Raw genomic sequence first — 22322 nt, 5'->3', positions numbered from 1 at the left:
AAGAGAAGCTATCCAGACCTTGCAAGTGAAGCAGAAAGATAGTTTCCAAAGAAGCAGGCCAGACTATTATTTACAACAAACAAACAGCAAGGAGCTACTAAGCAGGCAAAAAAACTCACAGCAGAGAAATGCTCTGTCTCAACAGGGCAGGCAGCAAAAGGCTGAAACAGCAGCATGCCTTGTACTTGTCCCAAGTATTAAATGAGTGGTTCCTTATATGCACAGCAACAAACAAAAGAACTCTCTGGTTTCATGCAACAGGGAACAGGCACCTGCACAGTTTTTGTGCACTCAACCATCACTCAGTGTCCTTTATTTCCTAAGCAACAGGGTAATGGCTCTCTTCAGCCACCCACTAAGCCAGAGCAGCCATCTTGCTAGTGCCTTTCAATCTGGTGTAACTGCGAATTAAACATGAAACCAGAGATCAGAGCACAACATACTATGGAAGTATTCATGGAATTACTGCTTGCATGAACTATTTTTTTAAAACATCACAATAGTTCAGGATTTTTAGACTGGCAAAAGATACATCCATCCAATAGTAACAGAGGAACACACGTTCAAGCCTAATGGTGCATGAATTGTATCCACAAGTACAGAACACCATTTAACAATTTTGTAAATTGTTATGTAATACTTGCTGTCAGCCTGTGGAGTATTTCAGACTGTTTTAGGCCTCTTTTCTTTCTGATCCCCTTCTTTTCTTTCCTGCTCTGACCTCACTTCTTTCCCAAGCCAGCCATTTCTTACACAGTCTGGGTGAAATGGGGGATTTTCTGCTCAAAGACTAAGGTTAACCATTTGGCAGGGATACAGCAGGCAGCAAAACACAAGCAGCGATGTGGAACTGCTCACAGCCTGCCACCACACAGGTGATTTTGGCAAGCTTTTACACTCCGCTGATCTGCCATACCTTCAAAATAGCATTCCTAGTTGATGCTCATTTAAACAACACTGGCTAAGGGGAGCTCGTGAGCCTTGAGAGGATTAAGAGGTGAGGCATACTGAAAACTCTGACCATGGAGATCTTGTAGCACAAATGAGAGAAGCCCTTTCCTACTCACTGAGTCAATAATCTCATTGAGATTTTCATTAGCACACTGTGCCCACTCAGAGTGCAACATGACATCGGGCCGGATATGTTTCCCCTTCCAGTGACCTTGAGCAATAACAGTTTCCATCAGGACAAAGCATCAGCATCATTCAAACCTTTTGAATGCAAAAACTGTCTGTACTCCCTCCAAGTAGTAACAGTGCTGAAAGCAAGAATGTCAGGGGGCAGATCTATCTCCCAGCTTGAAGGACATCTCAGAACAGCAATAAGAGTCCATGTCTGAACCATCTGCTCCTTGCTGAAGAAAGGCTGTGAGATCTGCCAGGGGAGCTCTCCTAAAGCACTTTAGTCTCTGCACCAGTCCTTAGAGCAGGCCAAGCAGGGCCCTTGGCATCACGCTGGTCAGTTAGCATCTGTCCCCTGCAACTCAGACTGGATGTTGCATAAAGACAAATAATCCCCTTTTTTTTTCAGGGGGAGGAGTGGAATGTAAAGCATTAACTTAGTGTGATGACCCTGTCAAAACAATTAAATGAATAACAGTATTAGTACTTTATACAGTGAGTGTTTTTAATGACATGGGAGTTAGGAAATAACGTTAAATGTTTCAGCTCAAAGACCTGGTTTCCTGTGTTGGCACCAGCACTAACTCTAAATGTTCATACATCAAGCATTTCCACAGCTTCATTTTAAAGAGAAATTGGGAGACTGATACACTTAAGTCAAAGCTACATCCTGTTCCTATGTGTGTGAACACAGGGTGCATTTCTGACAAAAAAAAAACACTGTGTTTTCAGTGTCTTTAGGGACTTTTCCATTTGCACAAACTCCCTGAAATCTCAACTGCACTGCTACGGATGACATACTTTCAACAGAAGGATATGGCTTCAAAAAAATGGAGAAAGGTAGTGTTAAAAACGAACATCTCCTCTTACCCTATTTTCCTCAACCCTAACAAATGCATCTTCAAGGTTAGAAGCTCACTGCAGAGTGTATAAAAAACACTGATCATATGATTTAGCATCCATTTACCTAAACAGTTCTAATGATCTGTGCATATGCTCCAGGTATAGGATTGCTCTAAACATATTCACTGTGGATTAAACTAATGCAACTTCCTTCAAAACCAGGTTGGCTAAGGATATAAAGTTATGAACCTCGACTGATGAATAGGAACTCTTACAGTAACCCAGTGCAACTCAGTCACATCTATAGTCTCAGGCTTTCCACTACAAAGCTATCATTTCAAATTTCAAACCCAAGTTGAAAGGCATTCCCAAGCAATAGGATGAGCTGGCCATGAAGCATTGCCCATTTGATCCTTATCTCTCAGGTGTGTGGTAAGGTGGATCAAAAAGTTCAATTGCTAATGCAGAACAAAACTTAAAGGGTTGGTGATTACGAAATTTCTAGTGAAGTGACAGCTGTTCATATTTATAGCCTATCACAGAATCACAGAATGGCCTGGGTTGGAAGGGACCTCAAGGATCATGAATCTCCAACCCCCTCCCATCACAGGCAGGGCCACCAAAACCTACATGAATGAAAAGAGGGCTTAGGTCTGGTTCTCCACAAGCAAACATCCTCATTGTTCAAATCAGGCCTCTATCTCTTTTTGTGCCCACCTAAGAAGTAAGGACCAGGAAAATGGTAGCCATGGAGGGAAGAGGGTCTTCACTATGGCTCTACTCCATTGGGTCAGAGCTCCGGAGCAGTGCAACAGACAAGGATTTCCAAAGATTGTGCCATACCTTCTATGCTGGCACAACAGCTCTTCTGTGACATTTTGAACTTGATGAATCTCACTAGGGAAAAAAAAAGGGGGGGGGGGGGGAAACAAAGAAGAAAAAAGAAAGCAAGGTGCAGGGAAAGATTCTGCAGTCAGATCAAGAGTGACAAACACTAATTCTCAGCTGAAGTATAAACCTGAAAAATCCACCCAAAACGCTTCCTAAAAGGGGAAATTTCAGGTCTTGCAGGGTATGACTCCCTAAGGCCTGACAAAGCCACTTATAACCTCACCAAAGTTCAGTGTGACCATGAGTGTTTACAAGTATAAAGACTAGGCCAAATCAAGAATGTAAATATTTGGATTCAGTTCCCCAAACTTGCCTCCATCTGCACTGCCAACTAAATCTCAACTGCAGACCAAAAAATCTGAAAAGCAGCAGTTGTTCATAGAGAGCAAAATGACACACATGGCATTCAACATTAAAGGAGGGGAAACAAACAAGCAAACAACTTGCAATCTGAATTGAACCCATGTTAAACAAGAAATCGGTGAAGTCTGCACTGAAACCTGATTTGACTCAGCTATCATTTGGCACATTTTGAAAGTTGAACAGTGCAGATTTTGGTCCACTACCCTATCGTGGAAGAGACCACTTAACCCTGTCTAGGTTGCTCAAAACACACTATACATGACACAAAGGGTCTAGAACACATAGAAACTTTGACATAAACCACACTCTCTTAAACCATCAAAAGCACGTGCTTCTGTTTTCCGGGCAGAGGAGCTCATCCAAAGTAATTTGTGTGGCAACCACAGTCCTATACTCAGAATTGACTGAGGATCCCAAATTGACTCGAGTTCTCAAGCATCCGTACTTTTTGTAACCCCAGCTCATTTAGCTGTAGGTGAAGATGGTAGCCAGGAATGCATTCAAGAGGGTTGTGACACATCCTGAGGGTTAATACACAGTACCCTCAGCTGCCAGTTCCCAGACCTCCTCTGAAAGCCTTTCAGTCCCACACCTCCACCACAGACATCGGTTGAAAGAAGCAGAAAGCTAAGCATTTCCCCAAGACCAAGGAATCTTTTTATATGTGTACAAAGTAAGAATCCAAGCCTCCTCACTCCCACTACTGTAAACTAACAAGAAGTCCATCCTCCCTGTTTATCTAAGTGGGAAAAGCACAAATCTGGTTCTTCAGCTCTACTGAGCTGTGGGAAACTCGGTTTTGCTCACCAGCTGAAAGCAGGCTCTTCAGCACACTTAGCAGTGACCTCTTCACAAGGGGCAAGTACCATTCCTTTAAATGCCCCTACACTAAAAATAGTTGTGCTTCCTAAACATGAATGTTTAACAGTTCCAGGCATTCTGAAATCCTGCATACCACTTCTTTCTTTTCTTTTTTTTTTTTCTTTTAAACTAGCAACATTTATTTAACCAGCAATTAAAAAAAGGAGGCCCAGCCGCCCCAGTGATTCTTCCCAGAGGGTCTTAGATGTTTATGAAACACAATGAAAACAATAAACTGGATAAAATTGTGCTATTCCATCAAGTCCTTGGCAAGACTTCCCAACAGAGAATAAACTGGCATGGTACATTACAGTCAACAGATTACACAATGGTTTGCAGGGTCACAAATAATGAAGGGTCACATGCTCCTCTAAAGTGCTACAGTATATGTTAAAAGTCAGTTGATTACAGGGAAATCATGAGAGTCAGTTCTGAGCTCCTTGGAGCAAGTCCTGGAAGCGACAGCACAAAAATGCAGGCTAAGAAAGGTCAGGAGGTACTTCTTCACAGCACTAGGAAACACAGTGACTATGCTGAGCAAGCTGGCTTTGGAAGTTTAACATTCTAAACCAAACCAGGCAGGATTCCCACATTTCTGCATACAAGAAACAAATGTGGAAGGTTGACAGCGTCTGGTCCGTAGCGAAGCCCAGCACCACTCACCCCACCACACACATCCAAGGAGCTCTGCTCACACTCCTCTGTTCTCCAAGAGGAACCAGTCCCATCTCAAGAGGAGAATTGCAGCTCCCACCAGTCCACTCACTCTTAAGAGTACACAGGCTGCAAGCAGTTTCAAAAGAAGCTTTTGATATTATACTCTTGGGTAATTTGCTAAAAGTAATCGTAATTGCTTCAATGTGTTGCTTTTCCTTTAAATAACTGGTGTTAAAGCAAGAAGGAAATTAATGGCCAAAGGTATGAATCTTATCTTCATCCTTCAGACTGGCAAGAGACTTGCATTATGCCACCTGTACAAACTGATCGTGAACATGAATGTTGTATTTTGACATTTCTGAAACATACATGATTTTCTCAAATCTGGTCTTAAACATAAGACGCTTCTACTCCATTATGCTTTCACTATATGGATTTTTTCATCTACTGAGTATAAATCATGAATAAACAAAACATCACTGATTCTTGAAGGCAAGTCAGTCTCACTTCAGTTCACCCTGCTCTGACTGCATTACCAGCAATGAGACTACAGCTAACACTTTTGTTCTTTGTTTGCCACAAGTTTTGATCATTCTAGGTGGCCCTTACTGGAACACTCTTTATCTGGCTGAAGTTAAAGACTGGTTACACGCAATGAACTGAAAGAAAATCTATTACCCATAGTCAGCACAACGCTAAAACAAGGGGGATAACAAACATTGCTATGGACCTATTCCATGCTATTACAGAATGCATCCGGCTTCATTTGGCTCACTGTTATGACTGAAAATACATTGGAGCGATAAAAATGAAGTAAACATAAGAGGCTCTCTCATATGCAGCCACTACTCTTTGATTGCAGTGACCCCTTGCTCTTCGGTAAAGCAAATGTTTGGTAGCAAGCCAAGAGCACTACATCTCATTTTCCCACCAAGTGAACTGCTGAAGCAGCTCCCTTAGCTCTTCAGCTGCATCTGCCTTGGGATCCTAAAGTCTTCCGATGGAGTCCAGGTGGCTCTGACTCTTTTCAACGAGCGTGCAAACATTACAGCCAGCCGGACGGCCGACGCGAGCCGGCACTAGGGGAGAAGCATCGGGCTTCCCTTCTCTACTCACACCCGAGCCCCAGACCCGGAGAGCTGCTTCGCCGGCCCTCTCCGTCAGCTCGATCCCACCGCCGTAAGAGGACCCGGCCCCGGGGCACGACGGTGCCGAGCTCAGGCTGCTCCCGGAGTCCCCGCCGGTCCGCCGCGTTCCCGGCCCGCCCCGCAACGGGAGGCGGGCGGCCGTCGGCGCGCCGAGCCCGGCGCCGGGCGGCGGCTTCTCCCCCCGCCCCGCTCCCCTGCTCGCGGCTCCCTGGGACCCGTCCGAGCCGGCGGCGCGGCTCCCGGCTCTTACCGAGGCGCGCAGGGGAAAGCTCCCGACGCCCGCAATCCTCGCTCCGCAGCACGGGCTGTTGTAGCTTTTTTGGAGGAGCCGAGAAGAGGGAAAGAAGGGGAGGGGGCAGGGAGGAAGGGAAGGAGGAGGGAAGGGATTGAGATCGAGGGAGAGAGAAGTATGCGAAGGCAGGAAGTGGGGACGGCCACGGCCAGTGCGGGAGATTAATGGGAAGCAGCCGGCCGGCCGCCAACAAAGAGCCCCGGCGCGGGGCTGCGGCAGCGAGCCGCGTCCAAAGCGGGCGGGCGGGAGGCAGCGGAGCGAAGCGGCGCTGAGGGGAGGCACGGCGGGCAGCGGGAGGAGGGGAGAGCCGGGAGCCCGCGGGACGGCCTCGCCTGAGGAGAGCGCCGGTTTTGTCTTTCAGACACTGACAGCGCTCGGGCTCTCTCCGGGAAGGACGGGAGAAAGAAAACTCCTGCCGGGCCCGGCAGCCCACGTGCTTCCAACGCGCGCCCTGCACGGCGGGCTGCACGCACGCAGAGATGAATGTGCACAGTGTTCGGGAGCATCGCTTCAGCGCTAAGCACGTGCTCACTGTCCCCTTGGGCTGATCAGCCTTCCCGCACCCCGAGCCGCCGCACACAACGAAGATAACTCGGCTGACCCGCCGTCCCCACCACAACGAGGAAACCTGGTGCGAGCGCCCCGCGTTTCGCAAGCCGCCATTCTATTTCAAGAGACTGAGCACGAGGGGAGCTCATCCGGCTCCTCGTGCGAAGGCGCGGTTCCGAGCACGATCTGCCCGCGCCGCCCAGTCCGCCGGCTGCGGATGCGTTTATCTCAGCCGGGAGCTGCGTTTGAACCTCCCGCTCCGGCCTCTCCGCGGAGCGGGGCGCCGCGCCCCCTCGCGGCGTTAGGGCGGAACGATGGACTGCGGCGCAAGCGCATACTGTGACGGCGCGCGGCGGCGGCGGCGGGATGGACGGGGCGCGCGCGGGGCGTACGGCGGGGTTGGCGCGCGCCGTGCTGGAGCGGGCGCGGCGGTGGCGGGAGCGGGAGCGAGCGGCCTCGGCCCCGGTCAGTGCTGCGGGTGGGGCGGGGCGGGGAGCGCAGCCACCTCAGTTACTGCGTTCTGTCGCGCTGCCGCACCGCGCTTTGTTAAGCGTGCGCTTAATGGCAGGAGGAAGACGCGGAGCGGCTCAGCGCTGCGTTCGCTTCCGTCATGAGTTTCATGGCCCAAGCCACGCGGGAATGCGAGGTAAAAGCCCTGCGGCTCAGCCGGCGGCACCGCGGTAACACCGAAAGCGAGCGAGACGGCGTTGGTATTGGGGAGCCGTTGCGCCCTCCGATCAGAGCGGTGCGGGGCGCTCCGTGTGCCGGCAGGTGGCAGCACCGCGCGGCAGGGCGGCAGCGGGAACCTGATTGTGATGCCTCTTATGTAACGCTTTCTGTTCCCACCGTTGTCCAGAAGTACTACAGCCTTGTGCCGGCCTGCAGGTGCGGAGAGCACGAAGTGAGACACATCTGCAGGTACCACGGCCGGCAAGCGGGAGAGGAAGAGCTGCAGTCTGCCGAAGACAAGGTGAGGAGGGTTTGGTGTCCTTGGGAAGGTTGTTCCTTCCATCAGCGTGGGACAGCTGCGGTGTCTGTGGCACCGGTTTGCCACGCATTTGTGTGTTTGACAGCAGAGGCAGGTGAAGACTTGGACTGGTCTGAGCCTTTGGTTGGACAGGGCCACTGCTGACCTCAACAGCCACAGCATGGTTTCAGTCCTGTTGCAGAGGGGAAACTGAAATGGACTCAGAGCATCCCCTCTCTGATGGCCTGAATTTACCTTTGTGTGGTTATAATCAGAAAACTATCCTTTTCTTTCCAGAAAAGTGCAGCTTCTGCAGCGTCCAGTCAAGCTAGAACTTGCCAGCAACGTGTAAGTCTACAGCATAATTTGTTTTCAAATGTACAACATTTCTTTATCAGTTTACAATCAGACGTGGAGATCTTGTGACAGCACAGATCAATGAATGGTGTGTTCACCATCCCACAGTATAGATGGTCAGTAGAACAGGCAGAGACTGACACAATTAATTATAGAATCATAGAATCACCAAGATTGGAAAAGACCTCCAAGATCGTCCAGTCCAACCATCCACCTACTCCCAATATTTCCCCACTGAACCATGTCCCTCAGTACAACTCTTGAGCATCTCCAGGGATGGTGACTCCACCACCTCCCTGGGCAGCACATTCCAGTGCCTGACCACTCTTTCTGAGAAGAAATTTGTAAACCAGACCTTGGTCATCCAGTGCAGAACTAGTCGAGAGTCTCCCGTATTTCGGGCTGATACAGACTGTCAAAACACTGTGAATGATCCATGGACTGCTGTGATTTGCACCAGCAGAAATAATCCATCAGTCTTCTGCTCTTGCCTCATTTGTGCTCCTGCCACATTCCCTGTGCTGAACAAAGCACGCAGCAGCTGCTCGGCCAGTTATGCTTGGCCCTGATACAGTCCTCTCTGAAGACTGCTGTTCCTCCAGGAAAAGAAAACTCAATTGTTTTTTAAAGCCAAACACCTCACCAAATCAATTTCAGGAATTTCTAAGCCACAAAAGATGAGAACCACGGAAATTGTGCCATAGTATGAATTGATGAGATTAACTTGATGTATGGATGACTTCCTTTGTTATGTTCAAAACAGTTTAAGGTGGCAGCTTTCAGTTTTGCAAGTAGAGATTACAGCCTGTTAATTATTTCCATGGATTAAATCATTAAATACTTTGAACGTGACACTTGTGAATATAAACACTTTACAGTTCTGTCTCTATATTGCCCATATATTCTGAACAAAATACACAACATTTAGATAGCAGTTTAAATGACTTTTTTTTTAAATTCAAATTCCAACTTTATATTTTTGTGGGAAATTTAACATGACTAAATAGTAAAGAAATCTATTTATTCCCCCTTCTCTGTCCCCTAAAGACCAAGAAAGCTTCCAAAGACATCTACATTGAAGTCTCTCCTGGCATTTATTCTATCACAGCAACCTCTGAGGACATGGTGAAACAAACCCACGTGGTGGATGTCAGTGCTGGACAAAGCATTGATTTGACTTTTGTGCTATGACATTTATCGTTTGCTGGCAATCATGGGAATAAAATACTAGGATTTTCTAAAGCATATAATGAATTATGTGTAACTATTTCTTATTAGCATTTTAATACAATTCTCTTCTTTGGGAGTCCATTTTTATGGCCTGTATATTTATTTGCTAACTTAGTGCAATTGTGTGCAACCCACTTTGTACACTGATTTTATAAATATTTGTACATTGTGTCTCTTAATTCAAATCATGCGACTATGTATTTCCAGGTTCTTAAGCTTGAAACAATTAAAGATACAATCAGTGGAATAAATACATAGTTTGGTCTTTGTGATGCCTGCTTCTTTTGTATTACCCTCAGGCAGAAAGTCCATGTCATGTTCTTACCCACAGAGAACGAGATCCCAGTGGTGTGAATGCAGACACATACACCATCTCTGGCACTAGTTCTAGAGCAGCTGACCATCCGTCTCAAGTATATTTCCCTTATCCACATTTTTATAATTCTGATAAAGAAACAGAATGCCATTTGGGGTGCATTTTTTAATGGTCAGCATGGATGATCTTTCCCACTCTACTCTGCCCTGGTGAGGTCACAGCTGGGCTCCCCAGTTCAAGAAAGACAGGGATCTCCTAGAGAGAGTCCAGCACAGGGCCACAAAGATGATGAGGGGCCTGGAGCATCTCCTGTATGAGGAAAGGCTGAGAGACCCGGGGCTGCTCAGCCTGGAGGGGAGAAGACTGAAAGAGGATCTTACCAATGCTTATAAGCATCTGCAGCACAGGAATAAAGAGGATGGGGCCTGGCTCTTTTCGGTGGTGCCCAGCAATGGGCACAAACTGGCACACAGAAGTTCCATCTCAACATGAGGAAAAACTGCTTTACCGTGAGGGTGACAGAGCACTGGAACAGGCTGCCCAGAGGTTGTGAAATCTCCTCCTATGGAGATACTCTAAACTACTGACAAACTTCAAATCCTGTCTCTGCAGGCTCTAAACTAGGCTTAGAATCACCTAGCTACCTTTTTCAGTAGAACACAGTTAATATTAGTGACATGCTCTATATAGTCTGCAATCCTGTTGTAGCTGATGGCATTAAGGTTTCAGTTAATGTTGAGGAGAATATAAAATTCAATGGCTTGAACACTGCACACAGAACTGTGTTAAGCTATATATTCCTTATTCTCTGGTTTGCTTTAATACTGAAAAAAATAATAATAATAAAAATTGGGGTTGTCAGGTTGTATAATTTCTCTGTTTCTTCTGGTTTCCCACAGAGAAATTGGTGAGCTGAATTCCTCTGGCTAGCACCAGAGGACAGCAGATAAATTGGAGGTTTATTAGATCCTTGCCTTGCATCTGCTCAGGCTTTCAGCACTAATACTAGTTTATCTGATCTATTCAGAAATGTAAAGAGCTCACCCCCAAATAATTCAATTTAACAGCAGACTAACCATAGAGTAAAGAATGAGGATGCTGAAATGTTAGCAGGTTGGAAATCATGTCTGTCATTAAAACGGTACAGTTATCCATAAAGCTCTCCTATGAAGTGCCTACATCAGAACTTTATTTGCTTAATAAATGTAACATTGCTAATAGTACAAGCAGTTTACCTGAAATTTCAGCTCTTGAACTTCATCAGCTGTAGAGTTACTGAATTCTGATGGATCACACCTCTCCCTGCTTTAGCATGAGCTCTGCTGTTCTTTCCCTCTCTGTTCTCCGCTGTTACGGTCTGTACTGCCAAGTTTGTCCTCTCCTAAGCAAGTTGTTTTATGTTTATTGTCCAACTCTGTTTTCTTTCTTGTATGTCTATATCTTTGTTTTCATGATGCTACAGAACCTTCCTCCTGGAAGACAGGATAAAAATCCATTGGCAGTCCATGAATGCTCTGTGTTACCACATGTATCCACTGCTATGATTCCTGCTGCTGGTTTTGAGCTAGAATGAGGCTCCTCTGGTTTCTTTCTAGTTTTACCAAAAGGCAAAGCACATCAGCAGTGCATGGATATGACACTTGGCTAACACAGAACACACCTGTCTTGGCATAAAAATTTTGTATAAGCTGTCTTTTCTTGGGTTTTATTTACTCTGAAGGCCAGAGATGACCATTTTCAGAGGCACTCATTCAGGTCCCTATTTCCGCAGGACTTAATTGGGTCAATGTCAGTGGACAAGTGGCTAGTTTCTGAGTGTAGAGTCTCTACTGATTGCTCACACTGTTTACTGGCATAACCTTTTCCATTCCAACAAGGAGCTTCAGGTCCTCCTCACTTTTATTTTAGTTAATAATTTTTTTTTAAATTAATGGAAAAGTCCCCTCCATATCATAAAATCGGTGGAAGGCCATAGCAGGCAATTACTATAGAAATGCCAATTTCTGAACTAATAACATGAATACTTGTTCCATTCAAACAGACCGGATCATGTCAGTAAATACAGCATTGATACAAATTACCCCTGATGACAGCTTGAAATCCTGGTATTTCACTATTTCATTCATTGTGAATTGTCTTCTGGGAGGCTGCTCAGTAGTTTCCAACACTGCACTCTGCTCAGGTGGTGCAACATGGGACATGCCTACAACAGAGATGGCTTTGGATTCTAACTTGCCCTTTGCACATATGCTGCTGTGTCTGCCAGTTCCTTGGGGGAAAAAATTGTATCTTAGCCTTAAGCATAGGGAAATCAGAATTGAAACAGATGTGTTCACTTAAGAGAGAAAAATGTACTTTAAACACTTTAAGGAATTCTTTTGGGTGATTGATTCTGCATAGACTAGCTATGAAGATTAATAAAGATGCTGGCATCATTAAATGCATAGAAAATTATGAGTAGGAAACTCAGCAAGGGGCACCTGCCTCCACGTGAGATTCTAATAGTTTTCCACTGGATGAGTTGCCAGAAGAAGAGTTAGCATGCAAGACAAGGGGGCAGAAATGCTGGGGAGGAGGAAATAAAGCATTGGCAGCTGACAGGCAAATGTATCGTATTTATATCAACTACAGGTTAAGTGAGAGCCCATATGAAGGGGGCACAGAACATGCTGGCTATTTCCCTCTGGCTGCTCCTTCCTTTTTAGGGTGTTTCAAGGTACCTGAATTACTGACATGAGACTTGTAGTGGTTCCTTTTCCAGTATTTCCACTTGGGTCCTGCAGATTCCTCCAGCCTGGGCTTCTCTGGCTTCTGGCTTCTGGGATGACTGGGGTCTGTTTTAACAGTACTGTCCACTACAGCACTCTGAGTGGGGAACACCTCTAGATCACCTACTGAGTCAGAAGGGGAACGTGCTGCCAAAACTGCTAACTCCTGTTGTTTTGGACCTTCCACTTCTAGAAGGTGTGGAGGGGATTTGCTGCTGGGCTCTGCCTCTTCAGCTTCTCTCTGAAAGACCTGAGACTTGGGTGGAAGAGGCCACCAAACATCAAAGTGGCCATGGCAGCAGCAGAAGCAGTGGACACAGGCTGATGAACAGCACGTACCACCACAACAACAGTGGAGAAGTGGCCAGCAGGGTGAGCAGAGCAAGCTGTGCTTAGCGTTGCTACATGCAACACAAACAGGAACCCAGGTGGTTTTATGACTGCAGGAAAAAATGCACAAGTTAGTGTCAAAACTTTCTCTGCTCTTTAACCTGCTGGAGAAAGGCATGTGGATCATCTCCACAATCCTCCCACAAAGGCTAGAAGGGATCCACAGTGCTACACCTCGTGGCAGGTTCACTTTCTTGTCATTCCAGAACTGAACCGTAATTTCTTCATCTTCTGAGGCTGTTGGGAGAAAAGGCATGCAGCTGTGAGTAGCCGTTCTGCCTAGGGAGCACATACAGCTCAGGCTCTGCAGCTTGGGACACACTTTCTAGTCCTGCCAGATGCAGTGTCAATGATCACCTCTCACTGTGACACCTGGCAGCATCTTTCTTCCCAGTTTTTCATCAGGTGAACAAGTCAATGTTGGCTGAGTTTTATTGTTCCTGCCAAAGCTAGCAGTAACACTCTGGGAGCACGCTACCCATATCTGAGCAGTCAGCAGAGCCTGTCAGACACAGGAAAACGAATGAGCTGCTGAAATACCATGCTTGGGTGATAAGGTCACCCCCAGGATGCATCCTTCAGTAAAAGCATGAGCACTCTAGCACAGACGGATGCTTCCTGAGAGCTGCCACATTTGGATCTACCAGGAAAAGGCCATTGTCCTTCACGCAACAGACACAGCCCCACCTGAGCATACAGGAAATTGCAGATCTGTGGATATGGAAGGTGACGTTTTTGTGGGTCACAGCTTCCTTAGGGTCAGACAGGCAAGGTTACAACCTGATATCCATCTAAGGTCATATCATCCACATCAGCTCCTGGAAGCCTTAAGTAATGCTACAGTGAGTTCACTGACAGCTCTCTGGCAATAACACAACAGAGTTCATCCCAAGAGTCTCACTTGTGTTCCCAAGCAAGGCAAGCAAGACAAGGGCAGCATCCTTCTTACCTCGTAAGGGGTCCCTCGTCTCAATGCCCGTGAGGACTGTTCCAGGGCCATACCTCACCAAATCTGGTTCCCAAGGTGCCAATACTTTGTCTCCTGGCAGCAAGGAATGCTTCATGCCATTGGCATACTCCAGGATGTCATCCTTTGCTGTTTTTTGCACACGTACCGAATGCCTTCCATGCAACTGAAGTGGTCTGGTAAACTCTACCAGGAACATTCCCCTTTCATTCTGTTACCGAGAGAAAAACAGTACCTCTGAAAAACACATAGTTATGCATCAAGTCACATAATCACTAGGTACAGTCCCACTGGATTTTACAAGGCACCCTGCATGCACCAGGCACACCAAAGCTGTTCTTTAGGCACTCCCAAGTCCTTCCTCATTATACAACATGAACTCACTGCTGGGGAGCTGCTGGAATTTTTTATTTTCTTGTAAGCTAAGGCCTGTCAAGAGGCTTTCAATCAACACTGAAACAAGACACTTCCCTGTTCTTGAGAAAGAATAGACTCTTTTTCCCCCTTAAGTTTGAAGTGCTAACAAACTGACGAATTAAAGCTTTCACTAACATTTCTGAAGACACAGTGCCATTGGTCTGCAGCTGACTCAGGCTGGCAGTGTGTACATAACACACCACCAAACACTTTTCCTGTGCTGGTGGCTATGTGTCTATACACAACAGTGGCCAGCACACTGTTCACAACAGCTCTGATGCCATCCAGGCCTGGCACAATGCCGAGCACCAGCAGAGATGAGGCCCTGCTGTGCACACAGAACTCAGGCAGTGCACAAGGACTGCTGCAGACTGCATCCACCACATTCAGTCTTTGCCACAGGCAGAGGGGTGTCCTCCAGCCACGCTGACTTCACCCACCTCACCTAAGTTCATTGGATGGCCCACCTGCAGGTGAACAGATCTAACTGACAGCGTACACCCGCATGACTACAGCACAGAGACTGTTGCTCACCTCCACCTCCTCTTTTACTGTACCACGGTAATAAAATCCATCATGCTCCCCTCTCACCAGAACAGGGACATTTTTGGCCAAGATGGCTGATCTCTGTGACATGCTCAGCCTCTGCCATGCTGGGCCAAGAGAGGGGAAGCAGCGCCCAATCCACTGGCACCTTGAATAACAGAAAATTGGTCAGTGGTGAGAGAAATCAGCTTCTGTAGGTCAGGCAAAAGTATATATGTATCTTCTAAGATGTAAGAACAAGGTTACTGCCCCTCATTTTGTAGAATTCCCACTTTTTACCCAGTTCTCTTTGGTTTGGGATTAAGAGGAAGAAAGCTAAGAATATGCTGGAGACCTTGGCCAGGATCACTTGCATTAACACCTTTTCTGACTACATGGCAAGTTAACACAACCCTTAAGATCAGGCAAGAGAAAAAGATGCTCCAGCATAAAGCACAGCTTAGAGGTATTCAAGCACTGTAGCTGACAGTATAAGCTCAAAACAGGGAAATAATTCCCTGTCACATAGAATTAGAACCATTTCACAGATCACTGCTCATGCAAAATGCTTTTATTTATCCAAGTAACATTAAGGACTTCTTTTTTTGATAGCAAGTTTACCCCAGGCTTTGCTTTCCATAATCTCCAGGGTAGCAAATCATTTTAGTTAATGCAGTCCAAGAACTGCCAGCACGAGGGTGAGGAAAGCACAAATGATATTCAAGCTGCTAATGTATTAACCTGACACATCCCAGACTTTTTTATCCTATTAGGTATCATGCGAAGGAACAAATAACACATCCAACAAGAACTTAATTTTACCGCAGGGGAGCAAGGATCTTGGTGTTCCAGGCAGGATGCATGGCAAAGGAGCTCCTGCAGCAGGGGTGGATAGCAGGGATGGCACTGGAGCACAGGAACTTGTCCAGAGCTGGCATCATGCTGCAGCACCTGTGGTCCATGGGCAGGAATCTTTCCAAATGAGCCATTCTTGCAAAGGCAGCTTCCTGCAAGACTAAAACACGAGCTGTCAGTAGTTGAAAAGAGACAACGTGCTGGCATTTTTCAAGCCAAGCAAATGTTTTCCAGATTACCCTCAAGATCTCAGTAACTTTTACTAATTGCTCTCATGAAATAAAGACTGAATTCAAAGTATCCAGTCTGGTGTTTTGTCATGTGAACCCATATCACTGACTTCAGTGACTTCCAGTCATTCAAATTTGTGGTTGGCAACCCTAGCCACAGCAAATGAGTTGGAAATGGATGATCTTTGAGATCCCTTCCAATCCAAACCAGTCTGTGAGTCTATAAATCTATATCTAGTAAAGGGACATAAACATCCAGGGAAACACTCTTGCTGTGGAAATCCTAAGGAAAGCAATGTTCTTAACTAGATGCAGCTTTTGTTCCCCTCTGTAACACGCAGCTCTTCTCTTACACCTACACTCTCCTTTAGAGCTTCCTTATACACAGAGCCAGCTCAACCCTCCCTGCTCTACAAGCTAAAACAGAAACTGCAGCTGAAGTTCATAGTTGAGCAGACAGCTTCTGACTGTAGTGCTAGAACAGAATTGCCTATGATATATTAAGAGGAAATATTTTGATCTCGCACTGCCCTGTCATGTTTTGCAACAGTAGGACTATGGCTTGCCACCAGAAGAATGAGATGCTAAGATTTGATGAGCAGTAACTACTCAGAGGTTGTCACATTAGGATTCATGAGGTGATGCTCTCTGATAATCTTACATAAATATATTTTGTTTAGAAATATTCAGCATGCTGAGGGTAAAATTTGTGATAGAGTGAGCAATATATCAACCAAGTGCCTAATTTACCTTTATTTCATCTCATAAAAGATACAATTAGTGATTCTATCATCTACAAACGGTACATAATTTCAAACACAACAAAGGCAAGTAAATAACTGCTGAAAAACATGTCTTATAAAGAGCAAACCAACACATCAAACTCATACTTACTACACAAGCTCCCCTATTACAAAAAGCTGGAATCCATAATGTTTTCTAAAGGAATGCAAATTCCAGTACGTGTTAAAGCCCGCTGTAAAGCTGCTCAGAGCTGTCCTGCCAAGAGCCAAGTATTGCATAGATGTACAAAGCAGGGCTCTGACAAAGGCAACTATGGAGCACTACGAGATTTCCTGAACAGTTCCACACATTTGGACCCAGAAGCATTTCAAACTTACCAGCTACTGATAACACTAAATCTTGACTGTTTGTATTTAGCCTTGAGATAGAAACCTTGTCCTTTTGCCCTGCTGGATGCAGGAAGCATTTGTTGCCAGCACTTTCTAGTTGCTAAGGAGGTCAGCAACATGGCTACCACTAGGAATTGACGTGCTGACCTGACCCCGCTGCAGAGACGACCCTTTGCCTGCCATGTACCAGCCCAATTGCTGCTAAATGCAGCTCTGGTGATCCAGCTATTGCACTGGGAGACCATGGGGGCAAAGAAAGGATTACAAAAGGGCAAAGCATCCTCCAGCCCTTCGCATAGTAACATAAGGTAAAAGAAATGTATCATCATTCAAAGCTGCAGTTCAGATTTACGATCATAAAGCACCACCACAAATATATTGGTTCAAACAAGGAGAGCCAAAGCTGGGAGGAACTGAGATCAAATCCCTTTGCAAACTTCTCTTTTCCATAATAAAGGGGAAGAATTTGTGAATTCTCCCCCTTTCCTCCAAAGCATGTACAAAACCAAAATCATAGAATGGCCTGGGCTGAAAAGGACCACAACAACCATCGAGTTTCAACCCCCCTGCTATGTGCAGGGTCACAAACCAGCAGACCAGGCTGCCCAGAGCCACATCCAGCCTGGCCTTGAATGCCTCCAGGGATGGGGCACCCACAGCCTCCTTGGGCAACCTGCTCCAAAATGTCAGAGAATCACATAGAAATCTTCCTGCTAATCTCTACTGCGCTCCCTATTCTTCATTTCCTCCTTCACAAACGTACACACCTTGATATGTGATATGTCTGTGCAGTGCAGGCAGGGAAATACTTAATTGCATTTAGTAGTCATTTTTCAATTCACTACTATTAAAACATGAGAACAGAGGGATGGATGACTGTAATTAAGGACTGCCAGCTCTTACAAAGTCTGGAATCGTTTTCTCTACATTTTGCTGTAACCAGAGACAAACTGCTCTCATGTTGCCAGCCGAATTGCTGTTAAATGCCAACCCTGACATGCAGCAAACATTAAGAACATTTTGCTAATCACAAGATAAAACTCTCTTCACCATCTTGGCATAAATCTGTTCTACACTGATTAGCTGAAATCATCAGATAACACAGAGAAACAGACTAAGGGGAAGAGGATCCCAGAAGAATTTCTTTCACAGGACACAATTGTTCCCAGGCCAGAATCTTGCCAACCCTCTTTGTATTGTGCAACCAGTCCTAATTTTTAAGTGCACAGAGAGATGGAAACGAATTTCCATAGAATTTGGATAGAAATTAGGCAGAATCAACAGTTTTAAAAGAATCAACATTTTTACTCATAGGAATAAAACTGCATTTGCAAGATGTCATGCTCTTCCTACGCCCAGTGACAGTGTTTCAGAGAACTGCTCCCCTTTTCCTTCCACTTTTAAACTAACTTATCCATTTTGTTGTCTTTGAACAACATTCCTGGGAACCTTTATAAAGACCTCCTCGCTTTCTAAGAGAAAAACTGGCCATAAGAACAAAAAAACTTCCATGAAAGGGCATATGAGAGCAAACCAGTCACAGTACAGAACAATAAAGGAATTTTAGCCTCACCACTGGAAAGACTTTATTTTATTTCAAAGCACAAATAATGTGATGGCACATGCAATTAATTCACGCTTATAGGTATTGTATTTTTTGTTCAGTTACTATTTTAGATGTGCTTTCCAATTTCCATGAATTATCTGAGGCCACTCAGATGTGATTTTCCAGTCACACTTCTGTAAGCACAGTTACTACCTGCAAAACTAAAATGCTTTTCTGTGGGCTGGTATCGATGCGTACTATGATCTCCTAGATGTTTCAGGAAGGTGCACATCATAAACAACACAGCAGTGGCTACCAGGCTCCCATCCAGGATATCTTTCCCTTGATTTGGAACAGTTTAGATAGCCTTCAAAAATTGGCTTTGTTTGTTAATTGCTTTAGGTGCTTGGCTTGGCTCCATGACATTTTTGTCTGCTGCCATAGAATCACTGTACAGAACAGACTGTAGGTACCTGATGTATTTTATTGCTGCACGGAGAGTCTCTACTTTGCTGAGCCGTTTCTCTAAGTATTCCTTAGGTAGGTGATGTCTCAATTTAGCATAGCCTTCATTGACACATTTAACTCTCTGCCTTTCCCTCTCATTCCTCTTCCTGATGAAAGCCGGCCCATAGGAGTACTCACTCCTGTTGTAATTGCAGTGGGGTATTTGGTAGGAAAAGCCACAGGGCTCAGCGTAGAAGTTCTCTGTGATGAAATGCTCAGACATGAAAGGAAGGAATGACAGATCTTCAGAGCAAGCGACCTGGTTTGGTGTTTCTGGGTACATGTGAAACATGACCAGTGGGTCTGCACAGAAAGGCCGGGGCAGCTGTATGCACTGAGTGTCAGCAGTGATGGACAACTTGTCCATGAGATTACAGTAGCTTTTCCCATCCATCAGGTTCTGCATTTAGCCTGGAAACACATAATTACAAAACACTTTAAACAACTCAATACTGGACAGGACAAAATACTCACCTGCGCTTACTAACTGGCATTTGCCAGGTGAGACTTCTAATGCATTTGCAACATTTCAGAACAACAGATGGCAGAAAACATCCTCTTTGGGAAAAAAAAAAAACAAACAAGAGGATGTAAATTGGCTACAGTGATTTTAAAGAATGCACAACAGATCTGAAGAAAACTATTAACACTTTCTAAAGGAAAGAGCAAACATTCTCCTTTCATTTCCACTTTAGAAATGAGAAAGATCTACCTTTATGAGCCCCACAGAAATCTAGCTTGCTCCAAACTTTCATCTTTACAGAAAACATAAAGCAGGCTCACACTGAAAGCGCTCTCTCCAGCCCACTGACAATTCCAGTGACAGACTCTACTTGTACCAAAAAATCTTCAATGACAAATTACTTTTCTTCTCTATTCATTTGATATCTCATTCACTGTACTGTTTTGACTCAATGCAAAACTTGTGCAGGGATCCCAGAAGGGATGTCAAATTTATGTCTGCAAAGTATTCAATTTATTCTTCATCTAAGTTTTAGGAAAGGCCTATAGGATGAATTAGGGCTAAACCCAACATCATCTTGGGTCCTGTTGTTTAATACACAGATGAGTAGAGAAACACAGAGATGAAATACTAAATTTCAATTTTAAATTATTTTACATAATAGCTACTTAAAAATGTATCTAAAGCATATTGTTATTTTTTAAAGAATTAAGATCCATCCTTACCAATTGCAAGCAGTACTTCCCAACAAAATCTATTCAAAAATGCTCCTTTAACGTCTTCCTCATCTATACTTGGCTTCCTAAAATACTTAGATTATACCCTCTACAAAAGAAAAAGCACACAACACAAACTAGGTTACCAGAAACATCTAGACTGCACTACTCACAACAACCTTGAAAAGTTTCAAATATACAGAGCACAGTTCCATAGCAAACTGGATTATCTTAATCCCTCACAAGGATAGAGATATTTTAATGTTTTCTAATCATTTCACACCTGCCACTTTCAACAGTAAGAGAATTTTCACTCAATAACCCAATCTAACAACATATTCCATCAATATACATCTGTATTCAGTGCTGTTTGTTATTTTCTTATCAAAATGGATCTCAGTACAGAAATCTTGGGAGTTCAGAGTTCCTTTATAGCATGCTGTTAGATAAGAGAGACAGTCACATGCATCTTAAATGGATCTTTGTATAGGCACACTGATGGCATGCAGACACATTCATTTTGAATTAATAGAGATACTGAAAGATTAGAAATGAATATATATGTTCATAAAACAAAAGCAGTAGATAATCATCTTTCTCTTTTTTAACACAAGTTGTGTTATTCTAAAAATATTTTCAAGATGTCACAGTAGAAAATTGTCAGAACGAAATAAAGTCACTGAATAGCAAAAAGTGAATAGTAAAGTATCTACATACAGCAAGAAACCAAAAAACACAGCCCCCTGTGGTACTTGCAGTGTTTGTTTTGCACCGACACTTCTGCTGCATGACAGCATTCCATACATTTGTCTGCTGCCTTACTGTCTGCACTGAGCACATGTTAGAATCCTCTTCCCATCAGAGCAGAGACTCACCAATCTTCAGAGCAAAGTGAAATCCAAGGAAACAAGACGCGCTAATTTTAAGACTGCTGAGTAATACCTGAAAATATCTAAACGATATTGAAGAAAAAGTTAATGTTCCAGTCTCCTTGCATCTTATGTGATGTAGTAATTGATCGTATTAAACACAACGAATTAAAAAGCTACAGAAGCATTGTTACTGACTGGCTGATAGAAGTGGTTTATAGAAATATGGATATTCAGTGCAGACCTGTAGCTAGATACAGCAATACACAGTTCTCTTACCTGAATGCACTTTGTTCCACTGAGTCAATGACTCCTGCAATTTATAGCCAATAGACAACATGCAAAGTAGCTTACAGTTAGATCTGCTCATTTCTGGTTTGCCTTTTCCACCCACACCACAGCTATGATGGCAACAAGACTTGGCATTAAGGACTAGAAATTTTAAAACCATATTGAACACAACTGGATCACCTGAAAAAGTAAATCAGGAACATAACTTTGCTTATGCCTTGTTACAGTTTACTAAAGCAGTATTTTCCTTTACTGGAGCTTCATACACTAACATCTATTTAATTATCAGCTAGAACTCAGTTAAATACTGTTAAAATGAACACACATTTGAATAAGAGCATGGATGAAATTAATATTATATTTTATGGTCATCTCACAAGATCTGCTTTGTTTCAAGTTCTTTTAAGTTCTATTCCACTTTGCTGTCTCAAAGCCTCGACGCTAAACTCAAATATCAGCCCTAATTCCCTTCCCCCCAACCTCCTCCCATCTGGAGCAAAGTTCTGCATCTTCCTTCTACTCCAGCTTCAGACCTGATCAGAAATGCAGCCAAGATGTAGAGCACCTATTAGAACTGATAGGTAGGCACAAATGCAACAAACAAGTTATTTTTCCTTAGGGCATCCTATGTACATCGCTGTCATAACTGATCATTGACTCATCAGGGTTAGATGCCAAACACAACTGTGTTTTTGTTTGTTTGCTTTTATCCTATCAATACACCCTGTGCTGTTTTGTACTTAGAGGGAGAACCCTACATCTCCACTAATTAGGTGCCTGTTATAATTACACACAGATTAATTGTGGTTTTGGAAGCCTACAGGACTGACAAGACAACGAAGACCTGCATCTGCCAAAAACATGTAGTCACTGCAAATGTTATGGGACAACTTATGTTTCCACTCAAGGTACTGAAGAGATAAGTATACAGGTACAGTTATTTTCCACACTATTTTGCTCCCACTCTGGCAATTATGAAAGCCAAAACTGTACCTGCCAATATATAATACTGTTCCATGGTACCATTTCCTTCAGCACTGGAAATGAAA

The 22322-nt window shown here is 44.4% G+C and overlaps 4 protein-coding genes across 6 annotated transcripts in view; 1 reads left to right on the top strand and 3 right to left on the bottom strand.

Annotated features, from left to right (window-relative positions):
- DENND2B (DENN domain containing 2B) overlaps window positions 1-6804 on the bottom strand; it is a 153540-nt gene extending 146736 nt beyond the window's left edge. The window contains exon 1 of one of the 2 annotated variants that reach the window (XM_048947408.1): window positions 6136-6804. The gene's annotated coding sequence lies outside the window, so the exon portion shown is untranslated. The remainder of the gene's footprint in view (window positions 1-6135) is intronic. The other variant, XM_048947415.1, reaches the window with a different exon arrangement.
- Window positions 6805-6834: 30 nt separating this feature from the next.
- AKIP1 (A-kinase interacting protein 1) lies at window positions 6835-10475 on the top strand. The gene is made up of 5 exons (XM_048947419.1): window positions 6835-7191; window positions 7295-7372; window positions 7583-7696; window positions 7991-8041; window positions 9098-10475. Exons 1-5 carry the CDS (start codon window positions 7093-7095, stop codon window positions 9239-9241), a joined length of 486 nt encoding a protein of 161 aa, XP_048803376.1. The 5' UTR covers window positions 6835-7092; the 3' UTR covers window positions 9242-10475.
- Window positions 10476-10497: 22 nt separating this feature from the next.
- Window positions 10498-15670, bottom strand: C6H11orf16 (chromosome 6 C11orf16 homolog). Its single transcript, XM_048947422.1, is given in 6 exon segments — window positions 10498-11865; window positions 12317-12370; window positions 12372-12991; window positions 13704-13932; window positions 14673-14832; window positions 15486-15670. Coding segments are annotated over 6 exon segments (1377 nt in total). The 5' UTR covers window positions 15653-15670; the 3' UTR covers window positions 10498-11718.
- A 22-nt stretch (window positions 15671-15692) lies between these two features.
- Window positions 15693-22058, bottom strand: ASCL3 (achaete-scute family bHLH transcription factor 3). 2 transcript variants are annotated; one of them, XM_048947418.1, is made up of 2 exons: window positions 20123-22058; window positions 15693-19492 (listed from the first exon to the last, which is right to left on the bottom strand). In XM_048947418.1, exon 2 carries the CDS (start codon window positions 19338-19340, stop codon window positions 18786-18788), a length of 555 nt encoding a protein of 184 aa, XP_048803375.1. In that variant the 5' UTR covers window positions 19341-19492; window positions 20123-22058; the 3' UTR covers window positions 15693-18785. The 2 variants fall into 2 exon arrangements, with proteins under 2 accessions (XP_048803375.1, XP_048803374.1); XM_048947417.1 differs by having other exon boundaries at window positions 15693-19345.
- Between the last annotated feature and the right edge of the window lie 264 nt (window positions 22059-22322).

Source organism: Lagopus muta, chromosome 6 (assembly GCF_023343835.1).
Source record: "Lagopus muta isolate bLagMut1 chromosome 6, bLagMut1 primary, whole genome shotgun sequence".
NCBI lineage: Eukaryota > Metazoa > Chordata > Aves > Galliformes > Phasianidae > Lagopus > Lagopus muta.
This window is presented reverse-complemented; position numbering and strand designations above follow the sequence as displayed.

What these genes read in the sequence shown, in the direction of transcription:
- AKIP1 (XM_048947419.1), top strand. Translation starts at nt 7,093, where the DNA reads ATGGACGGGGCGCGCGCGGGGCGTACGGCGGGGTTGGCGCGCGCCGTG. An exon ending in TGCAGTCTGCCGAAGACAAG is followed by an intron (nt 7,697 to 7,990) that starts GTGAGGAGGGTT and finishes TTTTCTTTCCAG; the next exon opens with AAAAGTGCAGCTTCTGCAGC. An exon ending in CTAGAACTTGCCAGCAACGT is followed by an intron (nt 8,042 to 9,097) that starts GTAAGTCTACAG and finishes TGTCCCCTAAAG; the next exon opens with ACCAAGAAAGCTTCCAAAGA.
- ASCL3 (XM_048947418.1), bottom strand. Translation starts at nt 19,340, where the DNA reads ATGCAGAACCTGATGGATGGGAAAAGCTACTGTAATCTCATGGACAAG.